The following is a 21,591-nucleotide window of genomic DNA, read 5'->3' as shown; positions in this document are numbered from 1 at the left end:
TTTATCTCAGCTAGTACTAGAAGAAAAATATTCACATCTAGTACTTCATTTCCTCCTAAATGAAATTTCATTGCAAGTAGCTCAGGGTGATTTTCAAATCTTCAAGTGTTTGAAAAAACATGATTTCATTGAAAAGCTTTGTTAAAAACACGTGACATTTGTTCTTATAATATTACTGGATTTGTTGGGTATGCCTTGTGTTGAAAGGCTGAAGCATAAAGCTGCTTGTAAATCTGTACAGGTGCTATACAATGCTCTTTTTTCCACCTAATACAGTGAGACATCTATTTACAGATAGAAGTTACCTCTTTCCACATCATTTAACGAGCAAATACAGTGTAATGACCACTCTCTGTTACTGTTTTTGTACGTATTCTGTTGTAGCTCTTTGTCCTGGTAATACAAGTACTTCTTTAGTACAAATTGGGATAACGTGATTCCAGTAATCCTCAAACTACTGATGTGAGAGGGTTACAGGATAGTTGTTAATGCAATAATGGTTTTCCTCCATTATTGTAAATACTGGAGCAGAGCATCTGCAGAGATAAAGGCAGAGGAATTTGAAATAGTGTTCCATTTCACTGGAAGTACTTAATTGAAGTAGTAACTTGTAGAAATGCATTTGGTTCTTCAGAGGGTGGCAGCAGGAACTGCTAGTTAATAGTGGCTTACAATGTTTGTTTTTGTATTTGGACCTTAAATGTCCATTCATGCTCCAAAATAGTGGTGGTGCTGTGTGCTGGTTTTACGGATGAAAAGTGCTAAATGTTTCTTTTACTTGATGTATATGTTCTGTTCATGTCAAAAGCTTCTTCCCAACTGCTCTTAACTGTCGGAATCTCTTCAACGTGCAATTCAGTGCCAAATCAGTCTGGCCGCTCCTTACTTCGATAACAACTAACTGAACCTAATGTAGAGTACATGGGTTCTACTCTGAGCTGCCTCCTATTAAAGCTTATTCCTCTCTACTACCATAGCAGGAGCCTGCGGGAAGTGGCTACCCTAGACTAAAATTAGCGTCTGTGTTTATTCCTTAAGCGTCTAAGGAAACGCTCGTATTTTTATAGGTGTTGAACACCCAGGCATTTCCAATGACATCAGGAGGAACCTCTGAAAATCAGTCTGCTATTTTGGTACTCACAGAAAGGCCTAACCATCTAGCATTAAGTGATTTCTTTTTTTAAACTCAGTTTTATGTTTAATCTTGACAGCGGTGTAACTTTTCACTGCTGTGAGACTTAAGATATCACATTCTGGCCTATGAGGCTAGAAGAAAATGAGTACCCAGCTGCATTAAATGCAAATGAAAAATTAAATAAATAGTTATATAGTTCTGGGATTCTTTTACCTAGACAGGTTTCTTTAGCCAATGGAAAATGTATCATCAAAATTGACCTCCAACTGTATTACAGGATGTAGTTCTACCACACATTTTCTTCAATGGAGCAGCTGTCCACCCTTGACTCTACTCTTTTTTTGTAAATTTACAATCCCTTTTTTTTTTTTTTCTGGTACAGTGATTTTAGTCTGCAGACCATATCTAATAATAGAATGGCTTGGGTTAGAAGAGACTTAAGGATTATTTAGTTCCAACTCTCTGCCTTGTGGAGAGTGATGTTGAAATTATTGGAAAAAAAAATAATTTGCAGTAATTCCATTCACATAGTTACCACTATTTAATGCTAAAGCAATAATGCAGTTTGTGATGCAACATCACAAGCAATTCTAGCTGTACATGTATGCATTATATATAATGCACGTATCATCCACTTGGCATTAATATTAGAAGGCAAACAAAACACCGTAATAGAGGCTGAGGATTGCTTGCTTTTCTTTTTCCTGTGGTCTTCAATTCCATACCCAAGCACAGGTATGAACATGACTCCTGTTAAGGACAGACATACTATAAACAAAGGACCGTGTTCTTAATTGACAAAGCATTTCGCTTATCTCAAAATTGTCTGTCTAAACCAGTTTATGCTTTCAGCAATTTACAACCGCAATTGTTTGTTATTTACCCACCTATTCTTAGCTAAGCCATTGAGAACGTGTTAGTTAAATTTTGTATCCATTTAGAATCAAGCTATCTAAAGAACCTGAGTAGTGTTTTGGAATTTAATCTGTTTGTATGAAAATATCAGTAAAAATAATTTAGGAGCTCTGAAATTTTTCAGGAAGTCTTCTGATTTACAGAATATTTTGAATGTTTTAGAACGTTAGAACGTTAGAATGTTTTAGAACGTTACTTTATAACTCATAAAAACATGACAGTTTAAAACATAAACCCAGTGTACTTTAGTACCTTTAACAGCAATCAGTCTTTTAAAAAATGTGTTCTTAAACACAAATCAAAATTGAAGAGTGTTATTTCCTAGTCATTATGTACTGAAATTTTTGTATAGATTACAAGCGAAACTAGATTTGTTGGCATTCAAATCTACTACATAACAATGCAAAGACGTTATTTACTGTGTAAATATCTCAGGATCTGACTGTGACTTCTTTTCTCCATCATATGGTGATGTCAGAGCAATACAAAGATGTATGTGCTGGCGTATGTGCAATTCAAAAGTTTTCAAAACCTAAAAGGTTTGAAGAAAAATATGACAGATGTATTTTTATACTTATGGAAGTGTTTTTAAAAATGAACATACTTATATCCCACTTGGATTGGTGATATTGACCAGATTATAATGGATTTACTTACCTGGCACTGTGGTATATAATTCGTGGTAAAGATAGCATGGTGAAGTAAATCAACAGAGAAAGCAAGGGAAAGACATTTGAAAATCCAGTCAACTAAATCCTAGATTAGCCTACTTTAATTAATCCTTCTATTTCCAGAGGGCATATCTTCAGTTCCTTCCACACTACATGGATGCGTGAATGTTTTGTTCATCTCATCCTAAATTGATTTAGTCATTTAAATATGTATTTGCTGAAACAAAAATGTTAACCATCACTACCTGTGATAGTTCAGGAACTCTTAGGAAACCAGGATGAGGACTCAGGGGCACAGTTGGTGAGAGAAGGAATGGAGTCTTGAATGGAGAATGGGAAGTACAGGCCATAAGAAGGCTAATTTGGCACTGATATTGCAGTGGTAATACATGTTCGTTGCTTAATATGCTTAAGAGAAAGCCTCAAGCAAGATAAAGGACATACACCTCACCTTGAAAGCAGACCTGCAGATTTGTCACTCGTAGATCCACCACAGTAGTCGTGATATTTTTTGGATAACCTATGTTCCATTCTTAAATCTCACCAGGGAGTGGCAATAATAAGAGATTATATTTTTGTTTTCTAATTAGCAAGGAATTGACCGTTCATAAAGCTGGAAAAGGAGAATAGAGGGAGAGAAAAAACGAACAAGCAAACAGAAAATTGGCTGTCCTAGAAGTTCTTACATTGCTGAAAAAGTTCTCTTCAGATCTATTGGCATTTTTACTGTGAATTCCTTTGCTCAAGATTTATTGTTGATATTCTTTTAATGCAGAGCATAGAACATGGTGCTCCAGAATTAACTATTTCTGAACCACTTAGAAGTAAATGAATTTCTTTTGACTCTGTAAACTTTTGTTTTGATATTTTGGTCCTTTGATGTGCTAAATAGATTTTTTTTCTGTCCTTCTGCTTCTTAACTTCTTAAGATTTAGATCCAAAAAGTGTTCACCTAGTGTAGCTGTTGTTTCTAACTAGTATTTACCTACCAAATATTGCTTTGTTCAAAAGTGATACAGAAAGCACCAGAGTGCAAATAGCTAACTATTCTATTAACTGTGAATGTTTTCAAGTGTATCAGAGTTACCTTGATTGTTTTGTTCTTCTGAGGTCTGTAAATGGAAACTTGAAGAGAACAGGAAAGTGAGTGCATGAAAGAGTGATGCTTTGTGAGCATGTATTGATTCAAAGTTGCAGTCTTTATTGCATGGATGATAAGAGAGTCCACTACAGCTTTTCTGGTAGAATACTCATTTGCTGCATTCAGCTTTTTGTGTTGTAAATACAGCGTCTACATCTGAAAATAAAAACGATTGACCAAAAGTAGGGTATTAAAAACTTTCAAATTGTACTGTTCCATTAGTCCTTTATTTTCTTCTTTTGTAAGCGTTACTTCTGTTTAACAACAGAAGGTCAGAATATGCTTGATTCACAGATACATTTCTTTTTCAGCATTGTTTTTTGTTTTTTTTTAGACTTGAAAAGTAAAAGTTCTTTTGCTAGCCAGTATTTTAAATTTGCAAAATGTAGATGAAGCTGTAAGACATTGCACAGTCACTCAATTTTAGAGGTGAAATTGAGCCCTCCTAATAATGCATTTGGAACTCTCAATCCACAGGAATGCCTGTACATTTCACCTCTACAGTGGGGTAAGGATTTTGGATGGAGGCGTAAAGAGGTTTGACTTCTTTAAAAGAAGTTGTCCAAAAAAGCTGTGGATATGTAAGGATTCTCTGAATCCTTCAGTGTCTTTACTGACTGTCTTACCCTCATTACAGAAAACAATTTAATAAGAAGGCAGTGTAACTCAAATCTGTTAGTAATTTCAGAACTAACAGAGGATACAGTTTATTTATCATTCTATAGTGCTAATCTTGTACCTTCAACATTTTAATGCATTGAATTATGGTAGATAATTAAAAAAAAATTGGAGATATAAATTCTGTTATAAAAAGAGTCACCAGGAGAAATGAATATATATTAACATATTTCTTTCTTTACATATAAGGCACAGAAAATAGTTATCAGAAAAGTAGTGTATAACTGTAAATTGTGTGATACATATTTTTACTGAAGTAGGAGGGAAGATGTAGAGGTAAGATCATTGCAAACAGAAAGGATTTGCTCCTTATTACTCATTCTAGCTAGAATAAATTAGCTATAGCTACTATAGGACTGCAACTTGTGGCTCTTGGATGAAAACTTATCAAAGAGAGTGCTCTTGGATGCTGCTTGTGACCAGCTTTTTTCAAGAATTTCTGCATATTTGAATAAAGAAACTATACTGCAAAAATAGATGTTCGCTTCCAAGAAAAAGCTGCCTTGCAAAACTCTGCCCCTTGGCACTACTTAGAAAGGTGGTGAAAACATTAATTAAAAGCTTTCCAGTCTTGCAAACCTGACTGGTTACAATATTCTGGTAGCTCCTGTATCCCAAGTCATGTTAGAAAATAGCTTTGTACTGAAGTTGCACTTATAATTTATAGGGTTAGGTTGTATGACTGGGGGGAACCTTTCTCTTTTAGGTCCCTCTTTTGAAACCAGGCCAGGTGAATAACTGACAAGGTTGCTAACACATGCGTAGTGTCTATGAGATGAGTTGTAGTCCCAGTTTAGCTCTCAAGGGCACAGGTGTCCCCATCATTTAAATGACCAGAAATGGCAGCTTCATTGGAGATGCCCAAAACTGGTCTTATTAGTGAGAGGTTGGGGCAGTGACTTTTCATTCTGGAGGTGAAAGCTCAAACAATTTCTATTTGTAAAAATGTGCTCTCAAATTGCATCTGTGGGGTTATTCACAGTCATTGCTGCTATTCTTAACAGTTCCCTGAGTGATTTTTTTATTTTTTTTTTCCATACCCAAATGGCTGTCACATTTTATAATTCAGGAACTGTTCAAGGAAGGAAAGATAACTGGCATGCAACTAGATTTAGAGTAATAGGTAACGGGTTTGTGCTAAACATCTGACTGATTTTTTTTGAAAGTAAAATTAACTTTGACTGAGAACAGATACTGAAGATGTGGCAGTCTTTTATTTACATGACATAGTTCTATCAATTTTTTTAATCTTTCTTACTACTTTTTCTTTATTGGGATTTTTTTTCAGGATAGCATTTGAGCACCTTAAAAGCTATGCAGTAGTGTTGTGGGATATGAGGAGTTTATGATTCTCATTATCCTTGAGACATGAGACACTTAAAAGCACTCAACTACGTCTAACATCTACTCCTATTGTTGTTAAGTGGTTTATGGTCCCATATAAGAAATCATGGATCATAAAATGCTCAGCTTTTATACCTATGTGTGTTTATATATATGTTAATTCATGTAGGGTGTGATAAAGTTAGGAAGGTGATATAAGTATCGCAATTTCTTCTCCACAATCACAAAGGCACTGTATGTACACAAGGAATATGTCATTACATCTGCTTTCATTTTAATTTGCTTTGTGTTTAACTTTCTGACACCACTCTCCAGTCTACTGACTTTGATTCTTCTTTATTCTGTTGCATTTCCTCAGCTTTATTTCTTTATGATTCTATCTTCACCCTTCCACTTCCTTTTCTTCAATTTCTCTGCCGGATCTCCCCCAGTACTGTATTTTTTTTCATAAGGGAAATTATGGGGTCATAAAATAGAAGAGGGAAGGGAGGATCACTGCAGAAAAAAACAACCTGATAGCATAGGTTTACAGCTATCTGTTACATGCCAAGTACTTGAATTACTAAATGGTAATTGTCATCTGCTGAATGATTTCTTATTTTGCAGTCTTAGGGCCTCTCTATCACAGAACCTGGAAGGAAAACTAGTTTTGACTATTCTCCCTTTTTAAGGCTGCATTGTAGATGTCAATTAGGATGGGAATCTTCCATGAACGTTGTAGGAAATATGACTGGGTGAATCCAGGCAGGCATTTAGTCTATTCCTCTGCCTTCAGACAGGAACAAGTATACTGTTCTTGACATACTTAACCAGCTTGCTCTTGAAAACTTCCAAGAAGAAAGCTGCTACATTTATCCAACTGATCTCTTTCACTACTCTGCTTATAGAGTTAAAAATTGATATAAATCTTTCTCATGCTTGTTTAAGCTCATGATTCCTCGCTAGCTTGAATGCAGAGAAATGATATATTCTCTTCTCTGTTGTGACTTCTTAAATGGTTGAGACAAGTCTTAGTCTTATTTTGAACTACTGATCAAAGATTTTTATTGGATTCTTGTCCTTTATATTTCTATATCACTTTCTTGGGTGAGGTTTTCTTATTTGAGTGGACTGAAACTTCCAACATGGAAAATAGATTTGGACCATAATTGCCCTACAGGTTGATCCTGAACACGTTTTCGTTTCAAATGGGATTTTGAACATTACATGTACTCCTACTCTTAATGTCAACGTTTCTGATTGGAGATTTGATATAAGCAGAATTATCTACAGCTGATTAAAAAAAACATGAGTAGACAATCCTATGGTATTGCTCATATTTTGAGAAGTCACATTCTTGGATCATTTAGGCACCTGCTGCTGTAAAACTTTCATAAATGATATAATCAACATTAATGAAAAAGGAAGGAGCTTCCTGCAGGAAACAGAGCAGCAGTAGCATTATACCAGTGATTTATTGAGGTCCTGAATTCTATGAAGACTTAACTAAATTTTCATGCTCAGAACTGATTATTCTATTTGACACATTAAGGCTTTCATGCCTCAATACCTCTGTCTTTTCCAGACATGTTAGGTAATTTGATGAAGATATTGTCTGCCTGTTCCTAGTAAAGCAATATCATAACTATTTTACTCCCTTTTAAAGGCCTTATGAAACCTCATCTTCATTCCTTTCATCTTTCTTGAGGACAGTGCATGCAGAAACTCATGCTGAGTTTCTATCACATCTTGCTATCTCGCGAATTTTCTGTTTTATACCAACAAGATGATGTAACTTTTCTTTCAGAGGAGACAATGGAGAAAATGATCACTTTGTAATTACAGACTCAATAATCTTAACATTTCACGGGGTTCAGGCTTGCCGGATTATTCTTGAAGGGTTATTTACGTGCTCTGTTTGGGTTTGTTTGTTTGTTTTTAATAGTGAGCACTGTAATACAGACGTGCAATCATTCACTGCTAAGAGATGGTCACGCATTTTACAGGAAACCCTAGGCTTGCATAGGATTAGACCACCTGCTTTTTAAGGATTGAGGTTTCCCCAAGCTGTTCCATGCAAACAGAACACAGGAGAATGCTAGCATGACTTGTACTGTATTCTGTGTGATGAATGCATCCTTTAGATGATGTCACCAATGGAAAATAAACTTAAGGAACTGGCACAATATCCCTTTAGGAGCTGATCTGCTGGTAGTGGAAAGTACATCAACATATCATCTCTGACACTGTTGAGCTATACAGAGGGATGTGCTGGGGCAGGGAGGGCTTTGCTCAACTTGAGATTTGGGGATCTTGTGGTAAAGCTTCTACTAACTTTCCTTGTGAGATGGTTTAACGAGATGCTTTCTGTTGTTCATAGGAATCTGGCTTTGAGATACTGCCTGTGGTTTGAGGATTTCTTCTTAATGGCTTTTTGGAACATGCTAAACATTTCCTTCACCTTAGATTTCTGGCATTCTTCACCATACTTCCACTGTGCTTCATTTGAGTTGTTACTGTGCTTGAGTCTATTTTAGTGCAATTGAATTGTACATGGTGAGCTACCTCTCCTCTTAGAGTTACTCTTACCTCTCCTCTTAGAGTTACTCTAGCCGTCTTAATAAGATGTCCCGTGTTAGTAACATGAAACATATTTCAAACATGTACCATCTATTGCAGTGGGAAACAAGGGGACAGTTAATGATTCAAACCAGTAGGATGTAACGTTTTAGTTGTTCTCAGTTCAGGAAAATATAGTTCTGCACTAAATGAGCAAAAGGTAGAACTGCAGAAATATAATCAATGTCATATGTAGTCATTGGTTTACATCAAACTAGTTTATTAAGGCTGAACGATCTTCTGCTGTTTTGCACCTTTGTGCTCCTTTTTGTGGAAGGGAGCAGAATTAAATATTTAAGAGAATGAGGGCCAACACAGACTGTATCTCAAGCCCAGGAAGAAACCCTGATTCTGAAGTCATTAGAATGCTGTGTGGACACGAGCTAGGAGGTCATGTTGCAGGATCATGACTTATATTTTAAAACATGCATAACAGACAGATGGGCAGCTCTTCAAGGGGAAACCTCAGTCTTGCATGTGGGAATGTTCTGGCAGAGCTCTCCCTAATGCTCTTACTGTGTGCTCTGAGCACAGTAATGTTCCATATAACTACAGAATGAATCACTGCATCCCATTTAGGCTGGAAGTAATGAAACCCCCCACCTAGCACAAGCAGAGAGGAAAATTGCTTTAGGAGGAGGGCTGTAAAGCACTGTCTTAAGAAACAACTCTATTAGACTGAGATAATTAGAGACAGCATGTGTGTATATATAAATATATTTATACATGCACACAAACATGTTGAATGCTTACAACTGAAACAAATTGTCTACAGGTGTGGTTTCACTCTCTGGGTATTAGACTTTAAGATCTGCTTAAAATGAGTTATACTCTTCTTTTCTTAAGAGATACAGAAATTATTAAGCTTCCTATTAATGCAATCTTTTTCATAAATTTCCTACATTAAAATTGGATTTTTTTTCTTATGTTTTCTTATGTAAAGATTGCAGAAAGGCTAGACATAAAAAACAGTTGTCTTGCTTAGGCCAGTTGTCTTTCTGGTAGAAGAGCAGATAAGCAGGAATATGCATTTTTAAGTCAATGTGATTTTTTAAAACTTATTATAGCAGTCAAATTCGTTTGAGTTTGGAAGTGTGAAAAGTTGTGTTAACCTTTGTTATGAGCTTCATATACTAAAAAAGACATGGGTCTCCAACACTTTTTTGGGCCAGATCCACTTTTGAGTGCAAAAGAGTAGATCAAATAAATCTTTCTGAAGTTGTGGAAATTATCTTCTGTGCATATCCCCATGAAAGTTATGTGGTTATTTTGGTGATGTATATTTTAGATTGATTTTAGTTGGATTTAGTATCCAACTAGAAATTTACTGTATATCTCCAGCACGTGCAGCAAATTGTCTGATGATCTCATGATACAGGATAACTGTATTAAAGAGGGTGGTAACTGGTGCTGTCTCAATTGTCTTTATCCCTATTATCACAGACAGATACGAAGCTTCTTAGTATAGTGTCTTTCTGCTTTTCCTGATTTGAAGCATTATCAAAAGTAAGTTATCATTACACTCACATGAAAATGCATGTGTGGACTTTCTCAGGTGTGTAGGACAGTTGAGCTCTCAGAGGTATCACTTCTTCTGTTAAAGCACATCCTTCATTGTGCCGTATAGCAGTGTTTGTACTATGGAGCAGGCACACTGTTATTTCTTGGCATTAGCTGCAATTGACTGATAGTTAATTGGGGTTATCTTCTTTTTCTGTCCTTTGATTGCAATTCTTCTTGTAAAGTGCTTGTAAAATTAAGTGGCCTGAGTAAACTCAAGACAGATATTTTTTTTTTCCTCTGGTTTTTTCTTTGCAGTCACAGGTCCAAATACTGGCAGTCTTCACAGTGAGAATATAGTTGGCATAGAATATAAACTATGCTCTCTTTTTTAGTTAGCTTTTCCAAAATGTTCCTGTGATGGCAATGGAGTTTTAGTGCATTAAGAGGAAATTTGAGGGTCTGCAAATTTCTTGGCTTCCTGGCTTACATTCCCTCCTCTGTAGTCTCTTATCCAACGATGTCTGCTAAGTTTCTCTGGTAGTAATAGATTTAGAAAGGGGGGGTTTGTTTGTTTGTCTTTTGTAGAGTCAGCCATGGTAAATAAATTCTAAAAAGAAATATCTAGCTTTTCTAATTACTTACGGCTTCTGGTATTCAACTTTGTGCCTTCAGTCCTGCCTTATTTCTCTGAGCAATCTGATACTCCGAGATGTGTCCAGCAGAAAAAGGAATTTGCTTTGTGTAAGTCATTTAATAGCTTTTAAATCCCAGTGGATTACAAAGTTGCAGGATCCTGTGTGCTGGCTGTATCTTGATCTTCAGAACTTAAACGTGCTTTGAATTGCTTCTTAATAACTATTAATAGAACTGTTAAAATCAAAGTGGTGAGAATTCAGGTTTGGAGCAAGTGGTATCACGATGAGAAGGGAAGGATGAGGTGTTAAATGAAACGTGAATTGTGGAAAGTGTTAAAATTTGCAAGTAAAATTTAGCGGTAGCTTTAATACTTAGGTCAACTGATTGCATCACTGAAACAAATGTTATTACTTAAGTAATATTCCTATAACTATCTTTAAATAAAGAAAGTAAGCTGACATGGAAGGCACCAGGCTCTGAAGCCATACACAGAAGAGCCTGCTGTAATGTTCTGCATTTACACTTTCTATGAGACACGAAGGGATAGCAGCATTTCATAGATAGGAGTACACTGGTCAAATGATGAAAAACTGTAGTGTAGATAAAAGATCTAAATCTTTTATTTTAGATATAGAAGATAAATCTAGACTATACAAATACAGATAGTCTAAATAAAGAATTTGTGTAGAATGCTTCAGCAGAAGTTGATTTGTCTCGTGAATGGGGGCATAGTAGGTAACTCCAAGTTCATCATTCAGAATGCTACAAGTCTGATGATAAACCCCAGTATTGCTGAAAACAATTGTAAATAGTGTACAGATGTAAAATGGCAGCCAAAAAAAAAAAAAGGGGAGTGATATAAAATTATTTATTGAAAGCAGCTTGACTGAGCAGTGGTAACATCTCTGTTTATATCATATCAATGCTGGGTGTCTTCATAAAATGATCAATATTGAGAAAAAGTGTGGAAGTGTGCAGATCAGGAGAGAAGAAATGCTCTCTAGTGATTGTCTTCTTACGTAGAGATTCCACTGAGTGCTGGAACATCCAGTGTAAATTTTTAATTTTTCTACCAAGATTCAGTGAGCTTCTGTGATTTAATGCTCTTGTTTTTCTGCACTAAATATGATGAGCAAATTTTCTTTTCTGCTGTTGGGTGTGAAGTTGTGCTTATTCTTTCTGTCATGGTGATCTCAAAAGGCTTACTGGGATTATTTGAAATTGGCACTCTGCAGTCTATCCTCTTTTTTGACTGGCTATATCCCTAGTATATTCATTACATCCTGCATTTTGTCTGTAAAATGTCAGTGCCTCACAAAATGACCACAGTTCCCATCACACCGGGGGAAAATTTTGCATTTTGGTCACTTGGTAGATGCCCAACTGATCCTTTAAATGGAATAAAGATTAGGAACCTGAAGAATAAAAAAAGCAGAGATGAAACTGCAGGTACCAGAACAATGCACATGTCCTGCAAGCTGTTCTTTATCACTGTGGGTGCTCTGAGACAAGCATCCAGCAAGCTGCAAGAATCCTCTTGTGTACACTGAATCAAAGAAAACAGTAATGAAAATGTTATAGATAGAACGTTTGCACTTTTAAGAGTGCCAGGGAAGGTTATAGAACAGATCATCTTGGGTGAGATCACACGGCATCCTGGCTTGTGTCAGAAACAGTGCAGCCAGCAAGAGCAGGCAAGTGATCATCCCCCTGTAGCTCTGGTGACACTGTACCTTGAGTACTGTGTTCAGTTTGGGGCACCTCACTACAAGAAAGACACTGAAGCCCTGGAGCGTGTCCAGAGAAGGGCAAGAAAACTGATGTAGGAACTAGAGCACAAGTCTTACCAAGTGTGGCTGAGGGAGCTGGGATTGTTTGGTATGGTGAGAGGGGAGACCTTTATCACTCTCTACAACTCCCTGAAAATGGAAGTTGTAATGAGATGGGAGTTGTCCTTTTCTCCCATATAGGTAGCAATAGGACTAGACGGAATGGCCTCAAGTTGTGCCAGGGGAGATTCAGATTGGATGTTAGGAAAAATGTATTTTCTGAAAGAGTGGTCAGGTGCTGGAATGGACTGACCAGGGAGGTGGTTGAGTCACTGTCCCTTGAGGTGTTGTACTAAGGAACGTAATTTAGTAGGGAAATATTGGTGGTAGGTGTATGGTTGAGCTAGATGATCTTGAAGGTCTTTTCCAACCTTGGTGATTCTATGAAAATTTGAGATAAGAATTTTGAACTCAGTGATGTATAAAATGATTGGGTGTTGTACATCCAGATTTCTTTGGCTGTTATGGAAGTTTCTGTTGCATTGTTTACTCAAATGGCTTAGCAGTTGTTTTGGAAAATGTGATGTTGATAAGATTTTAACTATTTATTTTTATTTACTTTTTTACAGACGTTTACAGCTTGGTGCAATTCCCACCTCAGGAAAGCAGGCACACAGATTGAGAACATTGAGGAGGACTTCAGAAATGGCCTCAAACTGATGCTGCTCTTAGAAGTTATTTCAGGTTGGTTAAAGTTTGCTATGTTTGCTTCTCCGTTGTTCTGAGATGTAGTTATCAAGGTACACTGAAAATGCTTCTGAATGGGAAGGGAATGGCTCACGTTCCAGACACACAATGAGGGTGAAACAAGGCTTTTTATGAGATTTTGGTGGAGAAGGTATTAAAATGATCATTCTTCGTGAAATGGAGAGTCATTTTCTAAAATAATTGGTCATCTAAGAATGTAAATTCAACCAAACATGTCAATTTATATTCTGAAATTGGCTAATTACTGCCCTGAATAAGGATGTTAAAAGCTATCAATCTTGGTCACATTTGAGAGGAGTCTACGGCTACTCTGGATAGAGTCCAGGTTTTCTTTACAGTTAGGCAAGTAATGGTGATGTCTAGAATATCCTTCCCTCTGATTGATGAAGTATTCTAAAGTAGATGGTAATAGTGAAATAGAGGTCTAGACACAGTAATCACTTGCATACTTTCCAGATGTTTTCAGTGTTCAAAGCATGCTCATTCTTGAGTTCCACTCACTTGTGTGTCTGTAGCCAAGTGTATATAACAATAAGTGCATTCATTTTGTTATCCTGTAGGGGAAAGATTACCAAAACCAGACAGAGGGAAAATGCGCTTCCATAAGATTGCTAATGTCAACAAAGCTCTGGATTACATCGCCAGCAAAGGAGTGAAACTTGTGTCAATTGGTGCAGAAGGTATGTAATAGAGCTTGATGGTGGGCCTAACTTAGGTTTTAAGCACTCGCATTGCAGAAGTCTCGATAGAGACCTTGGTTCAAACTGTGCTAGCTATCTGTGTGACTCAAACAGCCCTTAACACTGATGACTGGCTTATATCTCTGAAAGAACAAGAGATGGAAATGTGTGGACACCTGAAGAGAGTAGGGGCATGACTGTGCTCTAAGATTTGTTTCTCTCTGAGGTTAAATTGACTTGTCTGTAACTGTTTTAGTGGGTGTTTAAATGACAGTTTGTTCATTTGGAGCTTTACTTTTTTCCTATATGTTATTAAAAATAAATAACTGTTAGAAAGAAAAGGTTGGATTCTGGGCTATGCTTTATTGAATCTAAGATCTTTTTTTTTACCATTAGGAGCTGGGACTTATTTCCATTTCATTATGTGCATGGGAGGTGTGCTTCTAAGATTCAAATGTAGAGTTAAGGGAGTGATCAAAAGAAATTCTAGCAGCCTGAGAGACTGAACATATGAAGAAAGTGGGGTGGAATTTATTAATAAAGTTGTTACTTCATTGATGTTCTGCTGTGCAAGTATTAAAATAAAAACACATAGCTAGCTAAATTCTGATTAATGTAAACTGAGCAAAGGAAGGCAGGCTCTGACTGCAAGTAAACCTAGGCTTTCCATGAGATTGAAATGATGTTATAAAAAAATACAAAGGTCACAGAAGCACAGAATTGCAGGGATTGGAAGGGACCTCAAGAGATTGAGTCCAACTCTCTGCTAAAGGAAGTGCTCTACAGTAGGTCACTCTGATAGGTGTCCAGGTGGGTCTTCAGTGTCTCCATAGGAGAACCCATCACCACTCTGTGCCAGTGCTCCATCACCGTTACCTTAAGGAAATTCTTTCTCATGTTAGTACAGAACTTCCTCTATTCAAGTTTTAAGCTATTACTCCTTGTTCTATCACTGTGTGCCACCAAGAAGAGTCTGGCCTCATCCGTTTGCCTCCCACCTCCCTTTAGATATTTATAAACATTAATCAGGTCCCCTCTCGTTCTTTTTTTTTTTTTCCCCCTTTCCTCATATGGGAGGTGCTCCAGGCCATTAATCACCTTTGTGGCCCTCTGTTGGTCTCCTTCTGGGAGATCCCTGTCTTTTTTGAACTGGGGAACCCAAAATTGGACACAGTAATCTAAATGTGGCCTCATGAAGATAGGGAAGATCACCTGTCGGGCTGCTGGCTATGCTCTTTATGACGCAGTAGAATTATCTGGTCCATGCATCTGTAGAAGCAATGAAAGAATCTACTAGCATTTGATGATTCTACAACAGATTTACCTAGCCCTCACTAAAAATGTTATGGCTTTGGATCCAGTGCTCCAAACTGTGAAAGAAATGGAGTTTCTCAGGGCAGAGCATTTGGACTGTCTGGACTCACCCTTAATTCGTTGGTGTCTGAAGTGTGTGGGCCATCTGAGTCCAAAACAATGCCATCTATTTTTAGACACATAACAGGAACATTTTTGGGACTATATCATCAGTGGGTGTTGTAGTTTAAATTCATAGTGGTCAGCCAAGCTTCACGCACCCACTCTCTTGCTCCAACCAATGAGATGGGGAAGAGAATCAAAAAGACAAATGTGAGAAAACTCAGTGGGTTGTGATGGCGACTGATTAACAGGTAAAGTAAAAGCTGCATATGCATGCAGGACAAAAAAAGAAATTTGTTCACTACTTTCCATTGGTAAGCAAATGTTTAGCTATTTCCAGGAAAGCAGAGCATAATAGTTATTTGGGAAGGCAAATGCCATAACTCTGAATGTCCCTGCTTACTTCTCCTTTCCCTGTAACTTTTATTGTTTGAACATGGCACCATATGGCATGTTGGGATCAGCTGTCCTGGCTGTGTCCCTTGTGTTCTCTGCCAACTTTTTGTGCACGTCCAGCCTCCTTGCTGGCAGAGGAGTGTGAGAAACAGAAAAGACATTGACTCTGTGGGAATCTTTAAGGTCTCTTTCAACTCAAACCATTCCGTGGTTTATGTTATCAATACAATTTTCATTACAAATCTAAAACAAAAAGTACCATTCAAGATACTATAAAGAAAATTAACTGTATCCCAGTAAAAACTAGTACAGTGGGAAAAGAAAGGCAATTCCTAAAGTCACTTCAGATCTCAGAAGAGCTCTAATGAATTTCAGAAGTCCTTGTCCCTCTCCGTCAATTGTACAGGTAGCCAGGGGCAGCTCAGTTAAATGAAGTGGAATGGAAAAATTTGTTTTTCCCCTAATTCTCTGTGGTTAGGGGTGTTTTAGGAATGGCATGGCATTAAGCAGAGGGTGCTGAAGAGATAGTTTATGTATAGAAATGAAAATCAGACATACAGGAGCTTGTCTGATAGTCGGTGTGGAAATACTGAGAATACAGAATATAGAGCAAAAGAGTGGTAGTTTCTGTCCTGTTGTGCTGGGACTCCAGCCCTTTCTGACATAAAACAAGAAGGTAACAGAAGGTGACCTTGTGGTGCTTCTCTGATCACAGTTTGCCTAGGAAGGTAGTGTTTTCACTCCTGAATTCTTCAGGCAAGGTTGTAACATATAAACTTAGATGCATCAACTCATATCTGTTGCTGAGTGAAGCAGGCACACCCTCTGCTCTCCTATATCCATCATTTTGCTTAATTATTGCTTCTGGTGGGTGCTCAAAGTAGAGAGTTGCACGTGAGCACTTCCTGCATCATCTGAAAACAAAGCATCTGTGTTTTCTCAGATCAGCCATTAAAAAAGCTTAAGCTAATCCTGCTACTCCCCTTGGAAACTTCTGTTGTGAGTTTAGACTGTCGAAACAGGTAATTCCCTCTGGAAGGGAGGAGTGACAAGGAGCAGTAACCCATTAGAGATGCTCTGTAAGGTGATGTCCATCCATTCTTTAATATTTCTTGCTGCATGTAACAACATGCTACAATAAGGGAGAAAATTAAGGGGATGTTCTTGACTGTGCTGCAGGCTCTTATTGCCTATTTCTGGAATTCTCAATCCGTAGCAAGAGAGGATTAGAAGTAAAGCTTCATTCATTAATATTTTAAAACTATTTAAAACCTTGCATGGAAGGACAGGAGAAAAATACAGTGTTACTGTTATAGCTTACAAGTAAAGAGAAACCTGTCATTGTAAGACATTGCACTATCTCAAGTATGGCTACTAATGCACATTAGTTACATCTGTGTGGGAAGAGCAGATAGATTCGTGTGCCTTCCCCTCCTACTCTAAACAGACTGAACACAAAGCTAGCTTTGGCCGAGACACGCTTAATGCCCTATTAAGTTTACTGCATCCTTTCTGCTAAAGTTCTCTAAAGCACAGTGCTGTGCTGATGCAGCAATCTAGTCTTGCATCTGACTGGATATGGTTTCATGATGTAGGACCTCTGGCACCAGTACCTGTTTAAACATCCCTACTCCCCTTTGTCTCGCATTCTTGCTCCCACACTTCTCTGCCCTACCCTAGCACTTGGGCTGACAACTGTTTTTGTAGCTGTCCTGGGGATTGGATCAGTAACCTGATCTGGATTTAAAACACATTCCACCTCTTTTTTTATTTCGTTAGTTTTTTCAGCATTATTGGCTGGACACTCATAGTATAAGGGTGGAAAGTAATTCCAGTAAGGAGGCAGAATGCAGATTTCTTGAACAGTGTGCATTGTTATGAACATCTTAACCAATATGGTATGTGGGCTTGTCTACACCCATCAGTTTTGGCATTCTCGGAGTTACATGAATATCTGGCATACTTTTTAATTTCCAGAGCATGAAAGTTTTATATCTAAACCTGCTACAGATCAAGTTTTATTATATGAAATACTGAGTGGAGAGCACATAGACCCAAGAGGGCCAACTGGCGTTTAAAATTGGGCCCCCCCAAAAAAGATTAAGCTGACTACAAGGTTGGGGGGGGAGAGAAGTAGCTATGAGCTTTAATTAAGTTTTGAGACTTGAAGACACTTGAGGTCTTTCAAAGCAAATGATATAGTAATAGTGCCTAGAAGACAGGCAAAGTCAGATTAGAATTCTGGAAAATGAGTGTAGAACCCAAAGAGGAAAACAGAAAAACTAGCCTTTCATTTATAAAGTTGAGTTATCACACTAACAAAGCATAAACATGTGATGGGTAAGATGTCTTCTATCACATTTGTTAATTCCATGGGTTCAAATGACAGCTTCTGTTGCATACTAGTGCGAATTAGTGTGTATCTCAAGTCCTGGGGCCACCAGCTGTTTTGTTTTGTGAAAGTTGTCCCTGGATTCAGGCAACTTAAAAGTAGCAAAGTGAGTTCAGTTCCTTCTGGCACCTCTTTTGACATTTCATGTTAGACTGAGGAAATTCTTTCTGTTCCCTTCCCAGGAGAACATCAGTGGGCCCACAGGCAGCCACAGCTGCTCTACTTCTTGCACGGGGCTGGAGGTGGCTTTCAGGCAAGGGAGCAGCTGGTGCCTTCCATGCCCCACTGCTCATTTGGTGTGACTGGAAAGACAGCCTGCAGCTCCTCTCTATCATCCTCCTACCTCCTTCCCTTCTAGTGCTGGACTCTCCTTATAGTCCACTGTGTTCTTTCAAGTTTGCAGACTGATTTCATGTTATCAACACATTGATTGTTTTGGTGGTATATTTTTTGTAGTTGAAAAACTGAAGTGGTTTTGCTATTAGTATTACAGACAAGGAGCACTGGATTCTGACTGGCTGAAGGGATGCCCCTGTATCTGCGAGAAGGGTTGGAAAAAATATATTGCTAGCACCCTGTAGACTCTAGCAGGCTTGAAACAAGTTGAAAACCCAAAAGTCATAGAATCATAGAACGGTTTGGGTTGGAAGGGACCTTTAAAATCATCTGATTCCAACCCTCTGCTATAGGCAGAATCACCTCCCTCAACTCCCTGATCATGCTTCTCTTGATGCAGCCCAGGATACAGTTGGCCTTCTGGGCTGCAAACACTCATTGCTAACTCATGTTGAGTCTTTCATCAACCAGCACTCCCAAATCCTTCTCCTCAGGGCTGCTCTCAAGCCATTCTCCAACCAACCTGCATCTGTGTTTGAGATTGCCCCAACCCAGATGCAGGACCTTGTACTTGGCTTTGTTGAACTTCATGAAGTTGGCATGGGCCCACCTCTTAGGCCTCTCTAGGTCCCTCTGGATAGCATTGCTTCCCTTTAGTGTGTCAACTGCACCATTCAGCTCAGTGTCATCTGCAAACTTGCTGAGGATGCACTCAATCCTGCTGTTGTGAGGAAAAGATGTTAAAAATCTCACTTTATATTAAAGATATATAAACGTGAATAGATATCAGTGTTGTAAGACATCTACAGTCTCATGGTCATGTTTCTTAACTGCTTGGCAGGAAGCCATGTATCTTAGTCTCTGGAGGTGCTGTGTCCATTGAACTGTTCTTCATATCTAGCTTATGGTGGTACCAAGGGATAGAATTTTCAAAAAGGGTCAAAACAATATTGGTGGACTTGTGAATATCATTTTATTTATTTATTAAAGAGGTAATCTGGGTTGTAGATTTCTAAGTCGTTTAAAAATTTCTGCCTCCCTGACAAATTCTTGTTTTCTACTTCAAATTGCTTATATTCTGTAGTTTCTTACTATTTGGTGTAAAAGCATTTCTTTTTCCCAGTTCTTTCATATGTGAAAACAGCAAGGCTGATAGTATTTAAGCTTTAAATATATATTTTCCCTTAGGCAATATCTATAGAAGTCAATCTGAAAGGTAACTTTCTGAGATAGTTGCAAATAGCTGGAGAACAGGCTTACAGCAGGGAAGAGATAAAGGGACCATAACCTCAGTAATCTTCTGTCCTACTGTCAGGGTAGCAGAAACACGAGTCTGTTGAAAAATGAATCCAGGTGAACTCTGTGTAGGCAATAAATTATGGTGGAAATATACTTATTTGATACGTATGTTTAGGAGAAAAAAAATGCATTTAAAAATATGATTTTATCTTTTCCACCTTAGAAATTGTTGACGGCAATGTGAAAATGACACTGGGTATGATCTGGACCATCATCCTTCGCTTTGCTATTCAAGATATTTCAGTGGAAGGTAAGTGTAATGCTACAATGTTAAACAGGAAATTTGTTTTAAAATATTAATTAGATTGTATACAAGTGAGATGAATGTTTTAAGAATTAATTATTTTTTCACAGAAAGTGATATGTCCACCTTGTGACAAAATACATTCCTGGAGGGAAGAAGTAATTACTAAGATGGAGAAGTTCTGGGCATGTCTCTCAATTATAAGAGAGATAGAAACAAGTCTACGTTCATGAGTTTCAGTGGCCTGAATCTGTGCTGTATTCTGTGTGACTGTCCTATTTCCAAAATGCTTTTCTAGACCTGTACATTTCTATCCTTTTTTGCAAATATATCTGATTATATTATATCTTTCTGTAATGTTTTTTCTCCTCTGCTTCAGGTTTTTTTCTTAACTTTCACTTCGTAGCTGTCTCTAAAAAGTGCATTGTTGTTACATTATTCTTTAAAATGAGTCTAGCCCATAAAAAGTCTAGGTTTCTAGAAACTAATCTCAGTTTTCAACAGAAGGCGTGCCAATTCAAGGTTAGCAAGCTGTCCTGCCTATAATTTGTCGACTGTTAGCTGCAGACCTAGAAGTCTCATTGACTCAGATGCCTACAGCGTGCAAATAATGAGGATAATTTATTCAGAATTTATTCCTTTGCATAATGGATTGAGAGCACAAGCATATTTCATGTAGGCGCCAACTGAATCTGTTATGTTTAGTTCTATTACATTTGTATTCAGTGTTTTTCTCCAAGTATACGTTCTGCTGTCCAATTAATGTAATTTCTTAAACTCCTAATATTCCAGAAATATTATGCAGGCTAAGAGCCTGAGTTGTTCCACTTGAGCTGATGTCTCTGTCCTAATGGAGCATCTTTAGTCCATTTGCATGACAATCTATTAGGATTAAATATTAGTTTATGCTAACCAGTTTTTGATGAATGTCCACCTTTAAGATGAGAAGAAAAGAATTACTTGAGCTCTTTTTACATCTTCTTAAACTCTGGTGTCTGTTACAGAGACCTCTGCCAAAGAAGGGCTGCTGCTGTGGTGTCAAAGAAAAACTGCTCCTTACAGAAATGTGAACATTCAGAACTTCCATCTTAGGTAAATTTTCATTATTTCAAGAGGTTAGAAGCAGTCTTACATATTTTAGGTCAGTTTTTTTTCCCCCACAGTGTGTAGGCATATTTGACAGCAGAATTTCACTCTTCACTGTTAACCTGGGCTTTTCTTCAAATTCTTATGATCTGTATTCAGAGTCTTACTTTGGTTAGCCTTCTGTGTTGTTTATGTTTATTAATATGTACCCTGGTTATGTTTATTTAAAAAAATAAAAAGTCCCTACTCCACACAGAACAAACATACAATGCTATTAGATGTCTCTTGTATATGGGAATATTTAAGTACCACTGCATAATGATTTAGCAAATCATTACTTTCAAGAGAGCCATTGCTAGGTATAGACTTGTCTTGGCAAAAATACTAATGTATTGAGCACACAGATATTTCATTCTCATAATCTTTCCACGTAGATGTTAATCACAGCTCTATTAATTTCCTATTCTTTCCTTGAAAGGTAGTGGACATGAAGTCACAATGAAATGTCAGACTGCAGGCCTGATCTGTCATGTCTGTAAAATGTTTTAAATAAACTAAGATAATTTTTTACTCCATACTTTTTA

At 37.6% G+C, this 21,591-nt stretch overlaps 1 protein-coding gene across 1 annotated transcript in view; it reads left to right on the top strand.

The window, feature by feature from the left end:
• Positions 1-21,591, top strand: part of ACTN2 (actinin alpha 2) — a 65,073-nt gene that overhangs the window by 9,020 nt on the left and 34,462 nt on the right. Inside the window, exons 2-5 of the mRNA XM_003204009.2 lie at positions 13,020-13,134; positions 13,719-13,838; positions 19,841-19,927; positions 20,926-21,013. Coding sequence (XP_003204057.2) covers positions 13,020-13,134; positions 13,719-13,838; positions 19,841-19,927; positions 20,926-21,013 — 410 coding nt within the window. The remainder of the gene's footprint in view (positions 1-13,019; positions 13,135-13,718; positions 13,839-19,840; positions 19,928-20,925; positions 21,014-21,591) is intronic.

Source organism: Meleagris gallopavo, chromosome 2, assembly GCF_000146605.3.
Source record: "Meleagris gallopavo isolate NT-WF06-2002-E0010 breed Aviagen turkey brand Nicholas breeding stock chromosome 2, Turkey_5.1, whole genome shotgun sequence".
In the NCBI taxonomy this organism is placed as follows: domain Eukaryota; kingdom Metazoa; phylum Chordata; class Aves; order Galliformes; family Phasianidae; genus Meleagris; species Meleagris gallopavo.
The sequence above is the reverse complement of the archived record's forward strand: the minus strand, read 5'-3'. Positions and strand labels throughout refer to the sequence as shown.